Source organism: Musa acuminata, chromosome BXJ3-7 (assembly GCF_036884655.1).
Source record: "Musa acuminata AAA Group cultivar baxijiao chromosome BXJ3-7, Cavendish_Baxijiao_AAA, whole genome shotgun sequence".
Lineage (NCBI taxonomy): Eukaryota > Viridiplantae > Streptophyta > Magnoliopsida > Zingiberales > Musaceae > Musa > Musa acuminata.
The window spans coordinates 34,544,121-34,568,713 of NC_088355.1; the positions used below are offsets into that span (position 1 = coordinate 34,544,121).

A 24,593-nucleotide genomic window follows, 5' to 3' on the forward strand; every position below is an offset into this window, starting at 1 on the left:
TATAATGTGTTACATTATTTTTAACGACATTAAAAAAAATATTATAATGTAGTATAAAAAATATTATAAGAAAACATGATTTTTTTCATAAATTTTATAAAAATATTATATTTATAATATTTGTATATTATGTTATGGTATTTTCAATAATATTAAGAAAATATTATATTGCAGTATAAAGACACTGAAAAATAGTGTTTTTCCAATATTATTTGTAATACAATATTAAAACACTACAACTTGATCGATTCATCTTATGGACCAATCCATAAGAAAAGAGAGAAAAAAAAAAGGACAAGTGGTTGGGATATTTCAGGTATTAGGCAAATAAAAAGAATTTTATTAGAAAATTTTAAAAATAAAAGTATTTCTGAAAACAAAAAAAAGTGTTTTTTTCACTTTTTGTTCTTTTAACAACAAAAAAAATGATTTACTTTACAAAAGAAAACAATTAATGAAAAATAAACCCAACATTATTGGAGAATTTCTCGGAGAGAAGGTAATACTTATCTAATTTTTAGTTACCACTTTCTCCTTTTTCAACATCATCTCTCTTAACTCCCCCTTCATCCATTAAATATATGTTACAAGGTTATAAATCATATATACAATGATCATATTTTAATCTAATTCAACTGAATACTTAATCACTCCTAATTTAATGTTCGAACATTTATGATGTTTTATTTCTCTATTTTGCTTTCATCCACCTTCTGTCTCTCCAAATTCTTCCCGGCTTGCGGTGGGTAAGCCAAGAAAATGGTGAGCCGGTGAAGGCACTGACGTTGCAGGAGACTAATGTACTTCTTTTGCTGAGATCACTGCGTTGGACTATTCATGGATCTGTGGAGGGTGGGATGTGAGAATCCCAGAAACGAAGGATTGAGATGGGAGAATAGGTTGCACATCTGAATTCTACGCTTACGTACGGACCACTGGTCATAGCAACACTAATATTTGCTTCTCCCTAATAAAAAAATACGTATATTAGTAATATATATATATATATATATATCCCTCTTATCGGGTCGGATTTGAGTAATGAGTTGGGTGAGGGCATAAAATACATTTCGTTTTTAATATAACACGCATGAATTGTTGATGTATTGATTTATTTATATTTATGCAGTCAATGATGACGGAATAGTAGAGAGTCAGTCAAATAAGACAAGACACAGGAGAGGAGGACGCTACCTACTCCGCACCACCAACCACCCACGCGCAGCCTCTCTTTCTTACCTACCCACCCTATCTCGTTACCTTCCCCTCCACCACGCCGTCAAATCTAACGGTTTCCGTCGGCCCTACGCCTCACACACCTCCCTTATAAATTTCCCTCCCATCTTTGACCCTTGCATCTCCATCTCCACCACCCACCCCAGTCACTCTTTCACCGCCTCTATTTCTTCATTGGCCAGCTTGTGCCGCCTTCGTCGTAATCGAGATGGATCTGCTCCTGCTCGAGAAGGCCCTGCTGGGCCTCTTCGCGGCGGTGACGCTAGCCATCGTCATGTCCAAGCTCCGCGGCAAGCACTTCAAGCTGCCGCCTGGGCCCCTCCCCGTGCCGGTGTTCGGCAACTGGCTGCAGGTGGGAGACGACCTCAACCACCGGAATCTCACCGCCCTGGCTAAGCGCTTCGGGGATATCCTCCTCCTCCGCATGGGCGTGCGGAATCTGGTGGTGGTCTCCAACCCGGAGCTCGCCCGGGAGGTGCTCCACGCGCAGGGCGTCGAGTTCGGCTCCCGCACCCGCAACGTGGTGTTCGACATCTTCACCGGCAAGGGCCAGGACATGGTGTTCACCGTGTACGGCGATCACTGGCGCAAGATGCGACGGATCATGACCGTCCCATTCTTCACCAACAAGGTGGTGCAGCAGAACCGGCAGGGCTGGGAGGAGGAGGCACGGCAGGTGGTGGAGGACGTGAAGCGGGACCCCAAGGCCGCCACCCAAGGAGTGGTGCTCCGTCGCCGCCTGCAGCTCATGATGTACAACAACATGTATCGCATCATGTTCAACTACCGCTTCCAAGGCATGGACGATCCTCTTTTCAACAAGCTCAGGACCGCCAACGGCGAGCGCAGCCGCCTCGCTCAGAGCTTCGAGTACAACTACGGCGACTTCATCCCCATCTTGAGGCCCTTCCTCAGGGGCTACCTCAAGAAGTGCCAGGAGCTCAAGGACGGACGCCTCAAGCTCTTCGATGACCACTTCGTTGCGGCGAAGAAGTAAGCACATATATACATACAGAACCGCGAAGGGTTGGAAGCTAATTGAAACTATGATTGCTAATATAGGAAGACGATGGACCAACTGGGATCGAAGATGGAGCTCAAGTGCGCCATCGATCACATCTTGGATGCCGAGAGGAGGGGGGAGATCAACTACGACAATGTTCTTTACATCGTCGAGAACATCAACGTCGCAGGTACTCCTCACATTCCCCATTTCTTTCTCCACGAAACTGTTGTGCACGAATAAAAGGAACTTGAAGCGGCGGCTTTACCATTAGAGCACGTGATCCTCCTTTGGATCACAGAGAGAGACACAGAAGGGTAGGAATCGGTCATATTCCTGCACACGTGGTCTCACGTGGGGCCATCCATTGCAAAACGAAGCAATTTGCAGGAAGAAATCTTCTTTCCCAGATGGCTTCACGAAAGGGTGAAATTAAATCTACAAAATAATAGTAAAAAAAAAGAAGATAAATATATCCTTGAGTTGGATGACATAGTGAAGTATCATGTGGTAGGTGATGAGCATGAGAGATGTTTCTCGTTCGAGATTTGGCTCCTTCGGGAATGAAAACCTTATCATACAGCTTAAATAATAAGCCGTAGGAATTCTATGCTTTAATTGCTTTTTAATCTATTTGATTACTATTTGTACATACGTAAACCTGTATAAAACATAATCCCTCTTAAGAGATGTGGCCCCTCATGCATGGACATTAGCAGACTGACATACCCCTCCTTGAAGCTCGGAGTGAATAAACAATTAAATTATTTTTTATCGTTTCTATATTATTTTTGTTGATTCCGTGCAATTCTTAGTCATCTATGGGCGGATGCAGATGTTCCAATTCCTGCCAGAATAGCTTGTGACTCATACGGGTTTGCCACTTTCTGCTACTGTTTGCTTTGACTAAGGGAGATCTTACAAAACTAGACATGCTATATCTAAACATAGTATGTTGACTTTGTCGTATAAGATCACAGTCATTGGACTATAAATAATCCTGAGAGAAGGTCGGAATCCCTGTTTAGTAAGGTTGATTGCCAGTGGTGCTGATTGCCTACTACCACTAGTTCTCCAATCCCAAGATAGTTCCAGAGAAGAAGTGATGAGATAAATGAGGCAGTTGAAGTGTGACATATCATCTCATCCTCATCGTTGCTTACGGTTGCGACCGGCAACCTACCACCCACTTGATTTAGGTTGGCACCAGCAAATTGACTAGGTTAGCTATCTTTGACAATGGCCGCAGGTGGATGAATTGGAGAGACTTACTCTTCGATGCTTCCTGGTTATGATTCTTGCTTTGGGATTAATTCTTTGACCGTGTTGTGCAGCCATAGAGACGACGTTGTGGTCGATCGAGTGGGGGGTGGCGGAGTTGGTGAACCACCCCGAGATCCAGCGCAAGCTACGGCAGGAGCTCGACACCGTGCTCGGCCCGGGCGTCCCGATCACGGAGCCGGACCTCCAGAAGCTGCCCTACCTGCAGGCGGTGATCAAGGAGACCCTCCGGCTGCGCATGGCTATTCCCCTCCTCGTCCCCCACATGAACCTCCACGACGCCAAGCTGGGAGGCTTCGACATCCCCGCCGAGAGCAAGATCCTGGTCAACGCCTGGTGGCTCGCCAACAACCCCGCCCACTGGAAGAACCCCGAGGAGTTCCGCCCCGAGCGGTTCCTGGAGGAGGAGGCCAAGGTGGAGGCCAACGGCAACGACTTCCGGTATCTGCCCTTCGGCGTCGGCCGCCGGAGCTGCCCCGGGATCATCCTCGCGCTCCCCATCCTCGGGATCACCCTCGGCTCTCTGGTGCAGAGCTTCGAGCTGCTGCCGCCGCCGGGGGCCAACAAGGTCGACACCACCGAGAAGGGCGGCCAGTTCAGCCTCCACATACTGAAGCACTCCACCATCGTGTGCAAGCCCAGGGCGTGACCTCAACCTATTTGTGACGACTACTACGATCATCTTCCAGAGTCCAGCAAAGCAGCTACGTAAAGATAAGATAAAATAAGTTTAGTCTTCTGTCCATTTGTGTGAAAAGGTTGCATTCGACAAAAATCGAGAATTATTGCAAACTTGGGATGTCTTGCATATGTGTTCCTTTTATTTTTGTATTTCTATAGAATATTTTGATTCGGACTCATAAAATAATTATCCGTTTTGGATGGATTCGAACTAAAAGACGATTCGGTGTAGGACGAAACGTACTTATCATTATTATAGTTAACTCTCATCAAATTGATTTGGTGAGACCATAAATAAAGTTCTGAATGGGATGGAAGAAACTTCTAATCTATAGATCAATGTTAGGTTGATTAGAAAAAGGTGAGGCTCCTTTCTGTGCTCCAGTGACCATCAACCAAACAAGAGCTCCTCCATTGACGGATGGCCTCTATCTGCCTGTCACCCTCCAGTTAGTTGCTCGATCAAAACAGGTGAGCCAGACTCATCAATAGTATATATATATATCCACATGTACACGACATGAAACTTATCCTTGCGATCTTAATACAATCGACATGTATACGTACTTTGTCAAATTCGGGTCAACAGTATGCATGCCAATAAATGAACCTGCGCACAGGTTTCTGTTGCTGACCGGTAGGTATCACAATACACACGGGAGCTCCTCGCACTGAACACACAATTAGATCTCTCGCAGCAGAGAGACCTTTTAGCGATGTGATTTGATGTGGATTATAGGGAAGGCCATACGTACACCATTGCAGGCTTCCAAGAACTGGTTAAACAAAGCCCACAAGAACTTTTGATGAAGAGACCTTCACAGGTGTTCGAGTTCGAATCAGAATTGAACCGAAAGTAAATTAATCGGAAATCAGAATCGAATCGGGTCAATGGTTCGATTGTTTCAAATCGAACTTGAAGCAGGTTCTTATAGTTCAGTTCTGGTTCCGATATTTTGTTATCTACACTTGTATGATCTCCTGTGATGGGTTGCATGTGAAGATCGAACTCATACTATCTAGGGTTGCCACCATGCATGGCTGGCGCATTCAAGGAGCATGTGAAGGAATCTAGGACATTAAAGCTTTCACATGCACCCATAAGAACACAGTCTGTTGTCCATTCAAATCCAATGACAACATTGTGCTACTACATTGCGTAAACACCTCTTCAGAACTTGTCAGAACTCAGTAAAAGAAAAAGTACTCTTCGCTATAAGGAAATAATGGACAGTGGTTGCAAGGCGTTCGGGTTTGACTTTCTCAATCCAAAAATATGAAGATGACAAGCTGGCAAAGTAGCGTAAGCGGAATCAACCAGCTAAAGTTAGATGCATGCAATCCGCACATATTATTGATCACAAGGAAACAGTGTAGAGAAGACCCACATGAATCATAGTATGAACGTTAGCTGCCCATTCGGAGCATGTCACTGAATCGAAGAACTTGTGGCACAAACAACTGATGCTTATTTGAAGCACACTGCTCCGAGATGAGGTGCTTCTGATGGTTAGAGCTTATAAAGACCATTCTCCCATGGCATCGCTGGTTGAATCAACTACGGTACTCTTGCATTGATCCATGACTAAATCATGCCTCGAGGGAGATGAAGAGCTACTTGATTTAGACTGGTGCACCCCACCTAATATTTCAAATGCACACGCAAATAAGACACCACAATAGTCGTACTCAGCCAACTAATAGCCCATGCAATATTTTGCGTCGACTTCAAATGCTTCTAAAACCATTCAGACAGTCACGAGCGGCCTTCGGCAATTGGTCAGACGGCCGATGGGTACGGCGTTGGTGAGATCGAGAGCGGCCGCTATTGTTGAACAGCGGCGTGGGTCCATCCGACGACATTGGAGGCATCAGCATGAGAACGACTCTACTTGCATTGAAGAGGGAAAGAGTCAAAAGCATTTAAGAGCTTATTATTATTATTATTATTATTATTATTATTATTATTATTATTATTATTACTATTCTGTTTTTATATTAAGGTGCAGTAATATAAGTTGAATCAATACACTTTCATTTTATATTCTTTGCCAACAAGCCAACAGTCAAATCTAAACATGCATCTACATGTGCAATATAAACATATAACATTAAAGAATACAAGTGCAGCAATAATACTCACTTTTGACCGCTACTTCATATATATAATTCGAGAAATATTCCACCTATTTCCCGGTTGGATTTGTTGTCGATCAAAGGTGAGCCAGAGAGGCTGAGAAATATAATGACATGAGTTCGAGTAATGTCACAGAGAGACACATGTATGCTACAGTTGATCAACAATTATGCAAATCATAACAGTGTCATTTTGAGAGATAATTTTGAGGGTGAAGAGATAAATAATGGAGCGATAAAGACGATCCAAAGAGAGTAGCCAAAGTCGGACCACCTGCCATGCATATCCAACTTTGACGATGCCTTTCTCTGGTCACGTGTCACAGACAGTTCCACAACTTGGAACGAGGACTGGTAGATATCATATTGGAGTTGTAATGGTTAGTTCAACTGCATGAAGAATGATTCTTGCTGCTTTATCTCCCGTAAATCTAATATATAACAGTGAGAATGGCGTGATCATAAGAAGAATTAAACTGTATATTTCGTTCATATAAGGAATAGTATGAGTAATAAGACTAAGACCAGTAATTGCGGCAATAAAATACTTGGGACCTTCCCCTTCCCCATGTGGCTCCTCTTTGAAGTGACTTAAATGACACGGATGTTTTAGGCTTTGAAGGAACCCTACCGCTGTTTAAGTATCTCCCTGCCCTCTATTTTCTCCTTTCTTAGATCCACCTCGAAATTACAGCACAATTTGGTGTGTTCTCCGTTCATCTCCTTCCTCCTCTCGTTTCCTGTCTGTGGTGTTCTCCTGTATTGGGATTCGTGACGTTAAGGAGGTTTTATTTGTTCTCTTGAATTTTCTATCTTCTCTTCCGAAGGTGCAATTCCACATGGAGGACGACTGCATGGGCTTGCCCCCTGGCTTCAGATTCCATCCCACGGATGAGGAGATCATAACTCACTACCTCTCGCCCAAGGTGATCGACAAGAGCTTCAGTGCAAGAGCTATGGGAGAGGTGGACCTCAACAAGTGCGAGCCATGGGATCTTCCAAGTAACTGATAGCTGATGCTTCTCATGTGGTTTCTTTGGTGTTTGGTTTCGGAGTCTCTGGTCTGAGTTGTGAAACTTGATTCGATTCGATGTTGTTGCAGCCAAGGCAAGGATGGGAGAGAAGGAATGGTACTTCTTCTGCCAGAGGGACAGGAAGTACCCGACTGGCATGAGGACCAACAGGGCCACAGAAGCCGGCTATTGGAAGGCCACAGGAAAAGATAAGGAGATATATAAGGGGAGAGTAGAGCTCGTTGGCATGAAGAAGACACTGGTGTTCTACAGAGGAAGAGCTCCCAAAGGACAGAAGACTAATTGGGTGATGCATGAATTCAGGCTCGATGGCGAGTTCCCATTCCCCAATATCCCAAAATCTGCAAAGGTACTTATCGTTTTCTTTTCTTTCTTTTTCTGTTCTTCGGTTCTTTTAGGAGAAAAAACAAACATTGAACTTTATCGTTGCAGGCTGAATGGGTCGTCTGTAAAGTCTTTCACAAGAAGATGGGGACGAAGAGCAGCATACCACCACCTGAATCACAAGGGGCTAATTCTCTTGCAGAAGGTTTCTTTGACTCTGCTACTACATTGCCCCCTCTCATGGATCCTCCTTACCCGAAAACCAACGCGATTCCTACCTTCTCCGCCATGATGGGGATGGAGGATAGACAAGTCATGAATCAGCTAGTGATCTCAAATCCACCTCAGAATTCAGCCTCCCATCCACACCTCCTTCCTCAAAGCTCTTATTATTTGCACCAACAAGAAGCAATGCTGAGAGCCTTAGCTGCTGTCAACGATGCATCTTCTTCCTGCCCCTCGCAAGACACAGACCACAGTACCGGTCGCACCACCGAGATATCTTCGATGGCGTCGGCACGCTTCGGTGACTTTGTGCATCCTTCATCTGGACCAGTGATGGATTTGGATAGCATTTGGGATCTCAAGTAATTCATCTCCTACTCCTCTCAGATGTTATTAATCATGTACTGCCTGAACTCTTACTGATATAGATTCCCAATTGTATAGTATATCTATACGCATAGATCGCAAAGAACACCAACGTGAAGGTCTATTCTTTTGTCGTCTCTGCAGGCTTCCTGCATCATAGATCATTGTGTCAGATCAAGCTAGTGTTGGAAAATTGTTATACTTCCTGGTGTCGAATATATTTTGATTTGTCATTTTGGAAATGTTCTACACCAGCATATTTGGCGTCTTAATCTTCACCCGTATATTGTTTTCGTTGGTGCAACTGGACCTGTTACTGCCCTTAAATGAACATCATTCTTAGACCACCCATATAAGGTCAGTTCGATTCCAAGTCCGACATCAATGCCTTCGACGGTATATCGTGATACGACCTTATCTATCATCATATTTCCACTTTTCAGCCATTTATGGAAGCCATGAGATGAACTATTGTTGGGAAAAAATCAGAATATTCTTTTCCTATGTTCCTCGTCAAAATAAAATATCAACTTGATATCCAAAATGTAAATATCAACCAGCATAAACAATAGAGTAAATAATCAATTACACGGTGAGATCAAATATTTTAATGTGAAAAATTCAATGTGAAAAAAATCACGGGACCGTAGTCCACCAATAATAATGATAACAGATTTATAATAGGTCTTCTATAGAATAACTAGATGATCATAATAATATCAAGATCATCAATCTTGGCTCAAGAATAGCATATCTTCATATGATATGATGGATCTCCTCGTACGAGAATTTTAGATCTCACAAAGTTGATATAACAGAAAAGTATCTTAGAGAGGGTAAACTATAGATCAACACTGTTAGGATTGTAGAGTTTGCTGCAATGATTCTCCACATAAAATTTGGGCCAAAACTGACGACGTTTGACCACCGATCGTTAAGCAGAAAACTCAGAAACTTTACTTTCTCTCTATATTTCTCTCTCCTCTTTTCTCTGCACGATCTCATGCACACACGCGCACTGCTCTTTCTCTTGTTTGCTACCCTCAATTAGTGATTTGGGCTCAATAGACCCAATTGTCCAAGCTCACATATGGGCTGGATCCAATAATTCTCCCCCTCCAGCTCATATGATGGGCTGTACTAAGCCCGCTCTTTGTCTACATGCTTCAAGCTTCTCTTTGGGCAAAGACTTTGTCAACATATCTGAACAATTCTCATTGGTATGCACTTTTTCCAACTGTAATTCTTTCAACTCAAGCACATCACGAATCCAGTGATATCTCACATCAATATGTTTGGATCTAGAATGGTATGTTGAATTCTTGGAGAGGTGAATGACACTTTGACTGTCACAGTAAACAGTATATCCTTCCTGTTTCAAGCCCAATTTATGTAGAAACTTTTTTATCCATAAAGCTTCCTTGCAGGCTTCAGTAATTGCTATGTATTCTGCTTCTGTGGTTGATAGAGCAACACACTTCTGTAACTTAGACTACTAAGAGACTACTCCTCCTACAAATGTCATCAAGAATCCCGAAGTGGAATTCTTAGAATTAGTATCACTTGCCATGTCTGCATTTATGTACCCTTCTAACACAGGTTCATCATTACCAAAACATAAACATAACCTGGAAGTACCTCTTAGATATCTTAATATTCATTTCACTGCTGCCCAATGTTCCTTTCTAAGATTAGAGAGAAATCGATTAACAACTCCAACTACATGAGCTATATCTCGCCTAGTATAAACCATAACATACATCAAACTGCCTATTGCATATGAATAAGGCACTCTGGACATTTCTTCTTTTTCTTTTTCACTTGTAGGACATTGTTTCGAACTAAGCTTGAAATGACCTACAAGTGGAGAACAAACTGCTTTGGCTTTACTCATGTTGAATCTTTCAAGAACCTTTTCAATGTAAGTCTCCTGAGATAGCCAAATCTTCCTTTTCTTCCTATCACGAAGAATCTCTATGCCAAGTATTTGTTTCACCGATCCCAAAGTCTTTCATGGCAAAAGACTTACTTAGCTCTCTTTTAAGCTTTCCAATTTTTCCAACATCATGGCCAACAATCAGCATATCATCAACATATAGCAGTAAAATAATAAAATCATCATCTGAAAATTTCTTCATAAACACACAATGATCATATGTGATTCTATCATACCCTTGGCTCATCATAAAGGAATCAAACTTCTTATACCACTGTCTAGGTGCTTGTTTAAGTTTATATAAGCTTTTCCTAAGCTTACACACTAGATTTTCTTTTCCCTTGACTTTGAAACCTTCTGGTTGCTCCATGTAAAATTTCTTTTTCTAAGTCACCATGAAGAAATGTTATTTTTACATCAAGTTGCTCAACTTCTAAATTCAAACGGGCAACCAAACCAAGAATAACTTGGATAGAGGATATTTTCACAACCGGAGAAAATATTTCTTCAAAGTCAATACCTTTCTTCTTACTGAATCCTTTCACAACTAGTCGTGCCTTGTATCTTTGTTGTGAGCTATTATTTTCAGTCTTCAATTTATAAACCCACTTATTCTTGAGAGCTTTATTCTCTTTAGGCAATTTTACCAAGTCATAGGTATGGTTCTCAAGCAAGGATCTCATCTCTTCTTGCATGGCTTTAACCCACTTATTCTTATTCTCATGTAGAATAGTTTCTTGGTAAGTTTCTGGCTCTCCCTTGTCAGTAAGCATAACATACTCATGTGGAGGATATCTGGTAGATGGTTGTCGCTGTCTAGTGGATCTTCTCAATAGAATCTCAACTGGTGATGGAGGTGCTTGTTCAGTTGGTTCAGCATCATCAACTATAGGTGTATCATCATTGGTATTCTCACAACAATCTTCTTGTTCATCTTCCCCATGATCATCATGAACTATAGATGAAGGAACTGAACCTAGACTCCAAGGAATATAAACAGAGGTTTCTGGCTTCTCAATATTATCACCATCATCAAACAATTGGTCTTCAAGAAACACGACATCTCTACTTCTAATGATCTTCTTATTCACTAGATCCCATAATCTGTACCCAAACTCTTCATGACCATATCCCAAGAAGATACATGCTTTTGCTTTACTATCAAGCTTGGACCTCTCATCTTTCGGAATATAAACAAATGCTTTATACCCAAAGACTCTTAAGTGATTATAAGATATATCTTTTCCTCTCCATACTCTCTCTACAATATCATCTTTTAGAGGAATTGATGGAGAAAGATTTATCAGATCAACTGTAGTTCTCGTAGCCTCTCCCCAAAATGACTTTGGTAACTTGGCGTGGGAAAGCATACACCTAATCCTTTCTTCAATGGTTCTGTTCATCCGTTTTGTCACACCGTTCCGAGGAGTTTTAGGAATTATTTTCTCAAGCCTAATACCATGGAACCTACAATAATTCTCAAAAGGACCCCTATACTCACCACCATTATCTAATCGAATACACTTTAATTTTCTGCCAGTTTCTCTTTCAACACTGACATGAAACTCCTTGAAAACATCGAGTACCTAGTCTTTATATTTCAAAGGAAAAGCCCACACTTTTCTAGAATAGTCATCAATAAAAGTAACAAAATAAAGAACACCTCCAAGAGTTCTAGTTTGCATAGTACAGACATCAGTATGAACTAAATCAATAACATCTGATTTTCTAGATGATGGATATGTATGAAATGTAACTCTATGTGTTTTTCTAACTAAGCAATGATCATAAGATTTAAGAGATGTACCTTGTAACTCTAGTAAGAACTGCTTTCTAGCAAGAGTTTGAAATCCCTTCTTGCTGATATGTCCAAGTCTCTTATGCCAAAGATCTATACTTTCACCTTTTTGTATTGCATTAATCTCTCCTTTGTGTAGCTTAGCTTCCATGACATAAAAAGAGTTAAGTTTCTTTCCTCTTGCCACAATTAGAGAACCTTCAGTGAGTTTCCATTTGCTTTCACCAAAATAGTGTGCAAAGCCTTCATCATCAAGTCTACCATATCAAGTTAAGACGAATATCTGAAACATGTCTTATATCTTTGAGTATTAATTTGCTCCTAATATTAGTCTCCAAGCAAATATCTCCAATACCCACAATCTTAGATATACCACTATCTCCCATTCTGACATTACCAAAATCACCAATAGTGTAAGATATAAAGAAATCACCATGAGAAGTAACATGAAATGAAGCACCGGAGTCAATTACCCAATTACTGTCCTGAGCTACAAGACTAACACAACCTTCATCACAAACAATAGTGATATTATCTTCAACAGCAATTGTATTGGTCTCTTTCTTATTTTTCTTCATTTTATTCTGTTCTTGCTTCCAAAACCTACACTCTTTCTTCATGTGACCTGGCCTGTTACAGTGAAAACATTTAATATCTCTTCTAGACTTATATTTTCCTCTATATTCATATGTGTTTCTGCTATGATTTCTTCCATGTCTTTCTTGTTTTTCAGTAACAAATGTCTCAAAAGAAGATTCACCATGTTCTTTCCTTCTAACATCTTCATTTAACAAACTGTCTTTAACCATATCTATATTTAAAGTCCCCTCTCGCGTGGAGTTATAAATTGTCACCACATATGTTTCTCAACTTTCTGGTAAAGAGCTGAGAAGTAATAATCCATGCATCTCATCATCTATATTCATTTTCATAACAACCAACTTGTTTGCAAGACTCTGAAATAGGCTTATATGCTTAACAATGTTACCACCATCTTTATACTTCAAATTTATAAGCCTTCTAAGGAGAAAAATTATATTTCCCATTGTCTTTTTCGCAAAAAGGTTTTCTAACCTTTGACAAACAACATCAGCTCTGGTTTCATCTGAAATATACTCATGCAAGTTTATATCCATCCATCTTCTAATATATGCAATGTCTTTTCTATGTTGAACTTCTCATTCTTTATCGTCCAATAAAACAAATCTTCCATCAAACGCCTCCAAGTGGAATAATTTGATGAGTTCAATTTAATCATATCATTTGACTACTCTATTTCAATCACACAAAAAAAACTAGCACCAAATAACCTGTTGCTCTGATACCACTTGTTGGGAAAAAAAACCCTATTAAAGCGGAATATTCTTTTCCCTCTTTGTGTATCAAAATGGGTTCCTCATCAAAATATCAACTTGATATCCAAATGTAAATATCAACCAGCATAGCATAAACAATAGGGCAAATAATCAATCACACAGTGAGACTAAATCTTTTAACGTGGAAAACCCAATATGAAAAAAACCATGGGACCATAGTCCACCTCAAACTTCCACTATCAATAGTAATGATAACAGGTTTACAATCAGTCTTCCGTAGAATAACTAGAGGATCACAATAACATCAAGATTATCAATCTTGGCTCATATCTTCGTAGTAGGATAGAATGGATTTCCTCATACTAGAATTTTAGATCTCATAAAATGGATATAATAGGAAAATACCTTAGAGAGGGTAAACTGTAGATCAACACCGTTAGGATTATAGAGTTTGCTATAAGGATTCTTCACATCAAATTTGGGTCAAAACTGATGATGTTTGGCCACCGATCGTCAAACAGAAAACTAAGAAACCTTACTTTCTCTCTCCTCTTTTCTCTACACGCCGCCGCAAGCTGCACGCTCTCATGCACACACGGGCACGGGCTGGACCAACAACTATGCGTGAAGAGAAAAGAACAAGACTTATGGAGTCAGCTGAAGTGAAAGGAAGGGAGGAAGAGGAGGGAGGGTTTGAGAAGGGTTCTATTCATGTGAGTTGCTTGGCTTAATATCTCACGAGGTTACTATTAACTACGCCAAGCTTTCATGCATTGAACACTAGAAAAGAAAGAAATCGAAATATCTGTCTTCTTTCGACAGCCATCCTCAGGTTTAATGAACCACGAGACTTCTGTATTGGACTGTCTTCTCAGTAATTGCCATACCTAAGAATAATACTGCACTATACGTAGCACAGTCAACCTTCAGAAACATTCATATATCCCTCACTTGATGCCAAGGAAACCAAAAAATTTAGGTGTAGGTTATATGGAGTTCTGAGTTGGAGTAGATCAGGAGTTGCACGGAGATGCAGTGGCAAGCAACCTCTCCATGGGAACCAGCAGCATCAGTTCATGGTGTGTTGCCGAGATTCACGGAAACCCATTATAATTGCATCAAGCCATTCATGTTCTTTACCACAACCAGATATCTGCCTGCACAAATATGCTGATATTTAACGTGAGCGTACGCCTGTCTCACTTGGAATTAATCATGTTTTCTGAGCGTAAATTGCTTTCTGCAAAGAAGAAACTATGATTGCAATCAATTAATTATATATGTCATGTCTTCCCCTGCACTTTTTGCTGTACAAGATGTTTGACAGGAACTATTACAAGTTCTTGAAGATTAAGCAACTAAATATGGATGAGACACTATTTGTTTTCCACCCCTGTTTATGAGAGTGTCTTTGGAAGCACTTAATTCCTAATTCATTAATCTCACCTTCCCTTGTAATTAATAGAAATGTTATGTTACTTTCTCTTGCTGATATATAGTAATTATTAAACATTAATTTTTTCGTGGTTTTGAGCCAAATAGCAATGTGAAATTAGCGACCTTTGATCCTCGATGCTACGTTTTTTTACAGCTAATAGTGTTGTAGAATATTAAGAGAAAAATTGGTATGAAACTCGCTCAACCGAGTAAATTGGTGCTAGAAGGAGGCCTCGATGCCTGCACCTCAACCGAGTAAACTCGCTCCTGAGCTGTGTACCTCGTTTATGAGCCCTTAGCTTTCCTACGGGAATGAGCACTGATAAGACCATTTAATCTCACATTGATTAAGGAGTATTGGAACCAAGAGCTCATAAGTCCGTCAGATCTCTCTTATCTTATGAGACGTATTTTGAAGCTCACATGCTCCGAAAAAATAAAATTATATTGATAATTTATCAAGAGCCTACGAGCCCCACCAATGATTTGTCGTAGAAGTTTAGGTAAGGATGAGCCATCAATGCTTGAGGATATAACCCATCAATGCTTTTCATATAAGTTCATCGAACTTTAACCTGATTTGATACCATGGTGCAATGGTGAAGCCTCTTCATGTATCTCTAGTAGAACATTCCTAAAAGCTTCGATCATGGCTACCATTGTGGATATGACTGTTCTTTGATACTGTAATGGTAGTGACCAAAGTGGGATAAGAAACAAATAATGAAGTGGTCTCTGCAGTTTAATGTCATGTTGGAGTAATGATTTTGATCGAAGTAGAAGCTGCAGAGTTTTCACAGTTGTTCGAAGAGAACTACTAAACGACGAGAGATTGAAATCCTCAGACAGCAGACACTCGAGAATCCAAAGGACAATGCAATTGCAAGCATTTTGTTCTTTCAGATTGCTAAATCAGAAAACGAAGCAATTTCGGCAGCAGAGATTGAGCGCACGTCTTCAGTTCTCATTTGGCTGCGAGCTACTTCCCGACGTCGATGATGATGGCGGTGGTGAGGAGGAGGAGTTGCTACTGCTTCGAGAAGCTGACAAAGGGAAGAAGCCATCGAGAGGCCATGGCACGCTTCTCCCATCCCCGACCGCCGCTCTGTTGCCACTACCACCTGCACTTGTAGCCTTCGGTCCATCGGCAGGCATCTGAAACCGGCAAACAGGGCAGGAACTATGGAGCTTCAGCCACGGCAAGATGCAGCCGCCATGAAACTTGTGCTTACAGGGCATCTCCGTGGCCTCTCCGCCAACTTCCAAATCCTCCAAGCAGATGGAACAGCTCGTGTTCTTCTCGATTCTCACTGTAGGCATAGCATCCACCGCCTCTTTCAGAGCCGGCGGCGTCCCGTACCGGTCCGGGTCGTTCTCCGCCAGGTGCTGCAGCAAGAGCTCCAGACCAGGGCCTTGCAATTGGTCCGCATCAGATGATCCTTGCAGAATCAATGCCTGGGCGAAGGGATTGATGAGGATGACATGTTCCGTTCCCCTTCCGTGCTCCCTCTCGACGTCGATCCTACCCGGCTCCGATCGGTTCCCCTCCCGGAGGGCATGGAGCATCTGAAGCATGGCGGGGGTCCTCCTCCGCCTTCGGCGAAAGGCCTCGACTTCTCGGTCCGAACTCTCCCTTTCCACTTCCCTGTGGATTCTCCGGCGGCGCAGGGAGCCACCCCCGAGCATTCTCAGCAAGATCGGAGCCCATGGGGAGAGGGTTTGATCGTCCACGTCTTCTCTGCCGTCCACCTCTTCCACAAATCCACTGTCACAGTGCGGGCATTTGAGCTCCACTTCCGTGATCGGATTCACCAACTGAGAGCACATGTGGCACCAATATCTAGCAGCCATGCTCTCACCCATCTTTCGTCCTCAACGCCCCTTCCTGGATCTATAATGCCACAACAAAACAAGATGCAACGGATGGAAAAGGAAACGACAGAAGCTTACAATCTTAGCAAGATGGTAGATCGGTAAGAAAAGGAAGATCCAGAAAGATACGAAGCAGAGCCCAAGCAACTCACCAGCCAAATCTAAGTCTCCTCGCAGATATCATCCATGAAGGGAGCATCGTCTTCTCCAATTAATTCAAGTCAAGATCAAATTTTTACCACTGAAACACGCAAAAAAAATGATTGTTGAAGATTATTCTGAGCCAAACAGGAGGCGAAAATGGATCAAAAACGTGCCCAAGAAGAGACGGAAGACAAGACTTATGGCATCAGAAGGATCAGTCACGCAATTGCGCCAGTGGCAAGGGAAAGTTTTGACGGAATGTTTTGGTGAGCAGAAAACACCACAAGGAAAGAAATACCCGTGGAGTTGTGGGCAGAGGCCGGAAGGATGGATTGAGCTCGGTGGTGGAGAGGGCGGAAGTCAGAGGAGAGGAGGAGCCAAACCAATGGTTCTCCTCCGTCCCGATAGATTGACTATTGACTCGTGGGCTGTCATTTCCTATTTGTGCGGTTACTATACAAATGAACTGTGAAAGCTGTTCTTTTTATCTCCTCCTTGTTTTCCGACTGCAAATCTTTGTTTGCTCGGCTTTCTCTTGAATCCAGACAGCCCACCTCACCTGCCTCCTCCTCCATCTCCATGTCCACATGTGGAGGCCATCTTATGGTCTCCGGCATCCACATCGATCTACCTGTCAACTACATATTGGTGTCATTTGACCAGAGAGCTCATTTCTCTACGAGGAACAGATAGGGGACTGAATGCTTCTCGCTCAACCACCGGGAAGCAGAGAGACAGAAGATTAGGAATACTAGTGAATCATTGTGTTGTGTTCGACAGCGCTGATAGATTTATCTTTCGTATTGATTGCATTCAATGAATTTGGGAAAATGATGAGCTCGCTCTTAATTATTGTGGCAGGTGAGCCTCAACCTTTCAAGCAGGGGGGTGTCAGTGGATGGTAGCGTTTCTGTCTGAAATCATGTCGTTGAGATGTATTTTTCAAAACATTAAATTTGATTAATTTAGTTTTTAACTATTTATTTATAAAACTGTAACATTGTGGTTTGAACAATCATTGAATATAACTCTAATATATCTAACTGGAGTTACGATAACAATAATTAATAAAAACTTATAGAAAACTATTATGATATGATTTTAAATTGATCAGTATTTTTTTGATAATTTTAATGTAATTAATAAAATTTATTCTAAGATGATCTAAATCTTAGATTGTAATCCTGTCGTATCCGTATCTCGAGTTAAAATTCATCAAGAACATAGTTCTGTTAGTAATAAAAAGTCAGTCATGCATAAATTGACTAATCTGCAGCCAATTGAATCCAAAAAATTCTGCTAAGCATAAAACTAGATGTGTAGTCACTGTTCACTAATTGCAACAAGATAATTATTGGAGCCAAAGATTTCGACTTCACCAATCCATTTGAAGCACAAAAGATTAATCTCTAAACCTTCTATTATAAGGATATTATCAATGCATTAGATTAAAAAATAATGATTTGAAGGAAAAAAAAAAAGATTGTGCAAAGTAGACCAATAGAAGAATCGATGGGGTAGGAAATCGATGACGATGGCGCCATCACTAAGGCTCAATGGGACCCCTTCTTCTCTTCTACAATGACAACTGATTGTTATTTTCATGAAGACTTGCGCTCACGATCGTACTAGGTTAGGTTAGAACAAAGATTAGATAATGATGACGATGATAAAGATCACGATGGTGATAATCACCATCGGTAAAAAAGTTAACAGACATTAATGTTATATTAGTTGAATAGGGATCAGATGATTTGGAAAGAAAAGAATATAGTCCAATTCAAGTCAAACAAATTGATGGAATGTAAAAAGACAAAAGTTAAATAGATATTTTGATTATAGTATAACTTAAGAAAAGGGATGTCGATGATTAAAATGGAGTCCACAATCATTAGCTATCTTTTTTTTACTTTGTAAAAGATATTTTGATTATAGTATAAAAAAAAGATGTCCATGATTAAAATTAAATACGGGGTACGATAAAACTCTATTATTAATTTTTTTCTAGATAAATTATCTAAGTATCAATGATTAAGTTAGTTTCGAATGATTTATTATATATTTATATATTTTTGAATGAGCTATAAGATTTAAGGATCTATCAAAATGACTAAAACAAATAACATAGAGTCAGAGAAGCCAACAACAAAATGTCCAAAATTATGGTTTAGAATCCCCACTACCGAGTTGTTTCAGTAAAATAATCATAGTTAAAGATTCAGACACCAACTTTTTCGTTTAAAAAGAGTGGGCAGAAGAATGAGATTTTTTTGTTAGTCGGAGCATTAGGAATTCAATTATTTTGGGTTTATTTGTTTTGAATTAGGGGCCATAGGAACCTGTTGTGCATTAGGATTTATTTGTTTTATAAAATCATATATATCTCAATGTCTAGCTAGGCGAGGTATAGAGAAAAAACAAAAACAAAAAAAAATCTTTCGATGCAAAGAAGGTATACCAAAAATTCTTTAGTATGTTTAGAGACGTGTGAGTTTTTTTTTTTTTTTTGGAGATCCGTGTGATAAGATGCAGGAGGATATTTTGGGTTCGGGTTAACATAAGAATTAATTTTTTTCCTTATACTTGACTATTCTTATATAATGAGAATTCTTTTTTTTTTTCTATAGATGTATATAAGAATTTCAAACCGTGTAAATTTTGCATTAATATTTCTAATTTATGTTTTATTATTAATTTATGAATATCTTGACATAGAAGATATTCTAATTCCACTGGATTAGAATAGCTTTACAAAAGTTTCAGAGCGTGATGCTGGTGTGGGAATGAATGTGAATGAGAATGAAAGAGAGATCAAAGCAATCAAATCTCTTTGATATGATCCAAATGGAATATTATAATTTAGTTTCTTTATTTCGTTTTTGTGGTCTCTAAATTTTGTACATTTTCTTTGTATTTTTCGTTGATGGAGTTTCAAAAAATCTTCTAAATCTCAAAAATGTCTTTATTGATATTAAACCATTAGATAGGATCCTGAGTGGTTTTGAACATAAATAAGATTGTAAACATGTAGATAGGTGGGGCTTTGATTTACTGAGGAACATAAAATATCCTCATCTTATTTGGACCTCTTGTTTAGTTTCCTATGCTTAGAAAGACCTAATGAGGTTGAGCCAGGCTCAGGACTGCATTGTGAACATGCACAGGAGGTCACATATCTCCGATGTCTCAGGAGCCATGAACGTAAAGTGTTCCATATCAATATTGAGAACTCTCATCCATGTTAAAAGTTTCTACTACCAGTAGGTGGCCATATTTCATGGCATTCAAGGGGAGCAGCTTGGATGTCGGAAAGAATTATCAGATAATAATGTCTACGAGCAGAAGTAGGATTCTCTCATCAACAAAGCCAACAATGTCAGAAAAAAAGAATACAGAAGACATGAAAACCTGTATAAGGTAGTCAGGACGTCCCTGTTTTACTGCAATCTATTACTTGAAGGTATTCTTCTAAATGCAAAAGGCCTTGGTAACCATGCCACGAAAACATATAACAAACCGTAAATGTAGATTACCACCCGCTGTTAAGTTCCTCGGAGCAACCATGGTCACTGTCATGAAAATTCATGTCAGCACACACATTATTCATGTAAGAGAGATTTCTTCTCCAAAGCAAGTAGAAAGAAATATGACTGAGCCCACCGCATGCATGCATGCATAGACTAACACAAGAAGGTAGATAAGATACCTTGCTGGCGATGTTGCTGGAGAGCCAATCAAGCCCCTCGTACAACCCCTCACCAGATGTGGCACAAGTGCTTTGTATATACCTGACCGTGATAAGTGCACGTAAACAGTTAGCAGCACGAATTACCTTTAATTATCCAGTCAATCGTATGTGATATCTAACATTAGAATGTGGAAACTCTTTCGGAAAGACAAGGTCTAGAATTGCAAATCAATACAAAAAAATTAAGCATATAAACCAGATACAGCTTTCAGAAGCTTTTTATTCTAAGGATGTTCTGATATCCAAGTCTATTGATAATCACAAACTTTGTTGGTTAAAATGCTACTTTCTAACTAAAGATGGTCAGCACTGCATGATCAATGAACGTACATTCTAGACAGACAGACAGACACTAAGTTATGTAATCTGCATTGCATATACATACCCTCTCTGACACCATGACAACTACTTTTACATATAAATAATTTATTGGCATTTCATTGATACAGATACGAAAGGTGCTGAACAGATGCATGCAGATATACTGAAGAAACATGCCTACGGTATGTACTATGGGAGGTCATAATGGAGTTTGACACACAGGAGATAACCTGGGAATGGCAGACAAACATGACCATTAATACACAAACATTATTCATTAAAGACCGAGAGGAAAGGCAATGGAAGTGAACGAAATGAAACACAAGAATCAACCAATTACTCCTACCATGCTAAGCAAAAGTAAATGGAAGATATGGATGCTTTCCACGTTCTCCTCTTTTCCTCACCCAACAGGGACAGACACTGGGCACTTTGCAGTTGCATGGTGTCAAAGTAGGCTGTCTAGTTGATCTCCAATTAACAAATTACTCAAATTATCAAACATAAGAAAATGTCTCTTAAAAATTCAGATATGTTTAGCATGATCTGAAAGATGCAGACTGAAGAACTAAAGAAACCAATGACATGGCATTGATTCCATCAAAAGGTTGAAAGTTGACCATAATAATTTCACTGTAAGGAGCCATAAACTGGGATACTGTGCCAGGAATTGTCTAATTATGTGGCATGAAATGTGCCAGGAACATGTGGGTCTGAAACTATCATAAGGGTTCCATTTTTTTCCTTTAACAGACACATGGATCATTTTTCTGAAGAGAGAGAGAGAGAGAGAGAGAGAGAGAGAGAGGGAGGGGGGGGGGGGACCATGTTGCAGTTTTATTTTTAGTGATCTTTCTAGTTAATTTTTGACTGAAACCTCAATTTCCAGATTTTCTGAACAGCAGATCCAACGTAATTCCTCTTAACTTTGGAATGGGCAACTGAATGCTAGTCGTCCTTTACTGGAAGAATCAACAGAAGGCTATTTAACATTATTTCATCATCTAACGTATGCTTGATCTAATTCTTGTAACTTATATGCACCCATGCTACAAAGTAGATTCCATAAAATGAATAGTAATTTACTTGACTACTATAAAATCAAAAGAAACTTGTTAACTCATAAAGTGAAGATCTTACCAGTGTCGCTGGCGCAGGGAATGCAGACCAAGTTTATCCGTGATTTCAGCAGCATTCATTGCATTTGGAAGGTCTTGTTTGTTAGCAAACACAAGCAAGACAGCATCCCTTAGTTCGTCCTATCAGTACCATGACACACAAAATGTAAGTGCCAAACAACAAAGTTCTCTTCACTTGTGAATAATTTGGTGGTAGAAAGTTATTAAATGGGATGTTCTCCATAAGAATGTGGAGAAATTCTACATAAATTAGACTTTCCAGGAACTGTTATGCAACAACAGATTTACCAAAAATTTTATGTGGCATTTATCATCACTAAAAGAGGTTACCTCATTCAGCATTCTGTGGAGTTCATCCCTTGCCTCAACAACACGATCTCGGTCATTGCTGTCAACCACAAAAATAAGACCCTGTGTGTTCTGGAAGTAATGCCTCCACAGTGGTCTAATCTGTTCTTGCAAACAGCAAGATCACCAAAAAGGTAATTAAGAAATATACAAACAAGTTATTCATCAATAGACCAATCATACTGAGAGAATGAAGGTACTTTCTGCATGTAAAGTGTTTAACATGTTATGCGACACATGAAGATGAGCATACCCTAGACACCCAATTTTGATCACTTATCCAAAAACAATAATCTAATGTAGGCAAATTAAGCTAATAAAACAACAATATCTAAAATGAACAGTTTGTTGAATATTCATAGTTGCTTAGATGACAAAAAGCAAACATAATCAAAATAGTACCTTGTCCTGACCACCAACATCCCAGACAGTGAAGCTGATGTTTTTGTACTCGACAGTCTCAACATTGAAGCCTGCATTAAATCCAACATAGTAATTTGATAAATAAATTCAAGATTTATAATTTTGTAAGCATAACATCTTAATTGTTCTAAAACACCAACAAACCCTTCAGATCATTCATAATTAATAAAAAAAATCATGTTTTCACTAGCTAGCAACAAGGTCAAAGTTTAACATACTAAAAAATTACCCTAATTGCCCATCTATGGAATACATAAACATATTTTATAATTCCAATATTCATCCCCAAAAAACCTCATGTACTAAATTAAAATTTTCTGGAACTGATCATTTCAAATATAGGGTTGTTTGAAAATTAAAAAGTTACGCATAAAAAATTCATATTTAGATAAGGAATAAAATGGAAGTACTAAGATAATTAAATATTCCATGTACATTTCCTACAGTCCACTCAATCCAAGAGGTATCAAAAAATATGAACAGAAAGCTCCAAAAGCTATTAAAACCAGTGATACAATCATTTAATTAAATCATACAGGAAAACAATATATAAGAGGTGCCCAGCTATGTTTGTCACTTACATGAGCAATGGGACGAAAATACTAAATATATAGAAGTTCCATAGAAGACCATCACCTTCAGCAATTTCTTTCCTAGCAGTTCAAATAGAATATCCCTAAAAGACAGAAATAATGTATCGGAGTCATACCCAAGGTTGCTAGTGTCTTTGTAGTAAATTTTTCTTAAAGACCTTTCCCCAAACAAAAAATTCATTTCGACGGGTGTGATAAAAAGAAATCTCATCAGTTCAAATTTGTGTAACATGACTTTTTTCCTCGATTTTTTCTTTCTCATTCTCATGCAGGTAAACTGAAGGTTATTGGTGTATTCTTATGCATCAAAATGACTCGTGTCAGAAATCTGTAACTTTGCTTTTGAGCAGATAGAAACGTAACATGAACACCACATATTCATGGTACAAAACAATTAATGTTCACATCCACATACTGAATATTTCACCATCACAAGTATTGCAAGATCACCAAGTCATCATTCAGACATGAAACAGGAATCCAAGTTCTACAACAGATCCAGCCATCACAGAAACAAATAAGAACAATTTTGATTTTAAGGATATCAATGTTAAAAAGAGAAGAGCAATCTCAGTATAGACGAATAATACCCACCGATGGTTGGAATAGTGGTGACAATCTCTCCGAGCTTGAGCTTGTAAAGGATGGTCGTCTTACCAGCCGCATCAAGACCGACCATCAGTATCCTCATCTCCTTCTTCGCAAACAGGCGGCTAAAGAGCTTCGCGAAGGTGAGCCCCATCGTTCCCTCAGCTATCATCAGAGAAACATCAAGATAAATAAATAACCAAATATACAGATGTGTGGATCAAAGATCCAACAGAAAAGACCACCGATCGGAAGCACAAACATATATGATCTCGAATTATACACAAAACCAAGAAAAAAAAAAGAGACTAATATTCCTCAAGGTTAAAAAGAGCAAGATCTACACGGATAGAGTCCCGATTCGATGATCACCGACCACAAAAGAAGAGATCAATGTAAAATTTAAGACAGAGGAAGCAGATCGAGGATCTCCGTGATCCAAAATCAAGAAGTGGAGGGATCGGGATCACCTGCAGATCGTGGAAGGGCGGTTGGCGGCGGAGGCCGAGCGATCGAGGGCGACAGAAATCTCCGCTTCTCCTCTGCTTCCTCTTCGCGTGGAGAAGAGCGAGGTTGGAAACAGAATAAATCGACAAGCCGACTTGTCCGGTTGACTGCCAAATCGTGTTTTGCTACGTGAGGAA

At 39.8% G+C, this 24,593-nt stretch overlaps 4 protein-coding genes across 7 annotated transcripts; 2 read left to right on the top strand and 2 right to left on the bottom strand.

Moving 5' to 3' along the window:
* The first annotated feature begins 1,366 nt into the window (after window positions 1-1,366).
* LOC135643414 (trans-cinnamate 4-monooxygenase-like) lies at window positions 1,367-4,388 on the top strand. Its single transcript, XM_065160317.1, has 3 exons — window positions 1,367-2,229; window positions 2,299-2,429; window positions 3,574-4,388. Exons 1-3 carry the CDS (start codon window positions 1,445-1,447, stop codon window positions 4,167-4,169), a joined length of 1,512 nt encoding a protein of 503 aa, XP_065016389.1. The 5' UTR covers window positions 1,367-1,444; the 3' UTR covers window positions 4,170-4,388.
* Window positions 4,389-6,910: 2,522 nt separating this feature from the next.
* Window positions 6,911-8,543, top strand: LOC135643078 (NAC domain-containing protein 100-like). The gene is made up of 4 exons (XM_065159634.1): window positions 6,911-7,040; window positions 7,165-7,339; window positions 7,440-7,720; window positions 7,804-8,543. The coding sequence occupies exons 2-4, from the start codon at window positions 7,177-7,179 to the stop codon at window positions 8,284-8,286; spliced, it is 927 nt and encodes a 308-aa protein (XP_065015706.1). The 5' UTR covers window positions 6,911-7,040; window positions 7,165-7,176; the 3' UTR covers window positions 8,287-8,543.
* A 6,951-nt stretch (window positions 8,544-15,494) lies between these two features.
* LOC103992163 (E3 ubiquitin-protein ligase SIRP1) lies at window positions 15,495-17,513 on the bottom strand. 4 transcript variants are annotated; one of them, XM_009411767.3, is made up of 3 exons: window positions 17,088-17,513; window positions 16,798-16,886; window positions 15,495-16,664 (listed from the first exon to the last, which is right to left on the bottom strand). In XM_009411767.3, the coding sequence occupies exon 3, from the start codon at window positions 16,634-16,636 to the stop codon at window positions 15,731-15,733; it is 906 nt and encodes a 301-aa protein (XP_009410042.2). In that variant the 5' UTR covers window positions 16,637-16,664; window positions 16,798-16,886; window positions 17,088-17,513; the 3' UTR covers window positions 15,495-15,730. The 4 variants fall into 4 exon arrangements, with proteins under 4 accessions (XP_009410042.2, XP_065013850.1, XP_065013849.1 ...); XM_065157778.1 differs by having other exon boundaries at window positions 16,987-17,513; XM_065157777.1 differs by having other exon boundaries at window positions 16,963-17,513.
* Window positions 17,514-20,092: 2,579 nt separating this feature from the next.
* LOC135642130 (ADP-ribosylation factor 1-like) lies at window positions 20,093-24,574 on the bottom strand. Its single transcript, XM_065158011.1, has 7 exons — window positions 24,420-24,574; window positions 23,956-24,114; window positions 22,748-22,818; window positions 22,328-22,447; window positions 21,999-22,117; window positions 20,496-20,577; window positions 20,093-20,358 (listed from the first exon to the last, which is right to left on the bottom strand). The coding sequence occupies exons 2-7, from the start codon at window positions 24,101-24,103 to the stop codon at window positions 20,356-20,358; spliced, it is 543 nt and encodes a 180-aa protein (XP_065014083.1). The 5' UTR covers window positions 24,104-24,114; window positions 24,420-24,574; the 3' UTR covers window positions 20,093-20,355.
* Window positions 24,575-24,593: the final 19 nt, after the last annotated feature.

Bases quoted from the DNA above. Each gene is read 5' to 3' on its own strand.
- LOC135643414 (XM_065160317.1), top strand. From the start codon at position 1,445: ATGGATCTGCTCCTGCTCGAGAAGGCCCTGCTGGGCCTCTTCGCGGCG. The intron at 2,230-2,298 runs GTAAGCACATAT...TTGCTAATATAG, and splicing joins CACTTCGTTGCGGCGAAGAA to GAAGACGATGGACCAACTGG. The intron at 2,430-3,573 runs GTACTCCTCACA...CGTGTTGTGCAG, and splicing joins CGAGAACATCAACGTCGCAG to CCATAGAGACGACGTTGTGG.
- LOC135643078 (XM_065159634.1), top strand. From the start codon at position 7,177: ATGGAGGACGACTGCATGGGCTTGCCCCCTGGCTTCAGATTCCATCCC. The intron at 7,340-7,439 runs GTAACTGATAGC...ATGTTGTTGCAG, and splicing joins CGAGCCATGGGATCTTCCAA to CCAAGGCAAGGATGGGAGAG. The intron at 7,721-7,803 runs GTACTTATCGTT...TTATCGTTGCAG, and splicing joins ATATCCCAAAATCTGCAAAG to GCTGAATGGGTCGTCTGTAA.
- LOC103992163 (XM_009411767.3), bottom strand. From the start codon at position 16,636: ATGGGTGAGAGCATGGCTGCTAGATATTGGTGCCACATGTGCTCTCAG.
- LOC135642130 (XM_065158011.1), bottom strand. From the start codon at position 24,103: ATGGGGCTCACCTTCGCGAAGCTCTTTAGCCGCCTGTTTGCGAAGAAG. The intron at 22,819-23,955 runs GTGGGTATTATT...GATTTAATGCAG, and splicing joins CACCACTATTCCAACCATCG to GCTTCAATGTTGAGACTGTC. The intron at 22,448-22,747 runs GTACTATTTTGA...TTGCAAGAACAG, and splicing joins ATGTTGGTGGTCAGGACAAG to ATTAGACCACTGTGGAGGCA.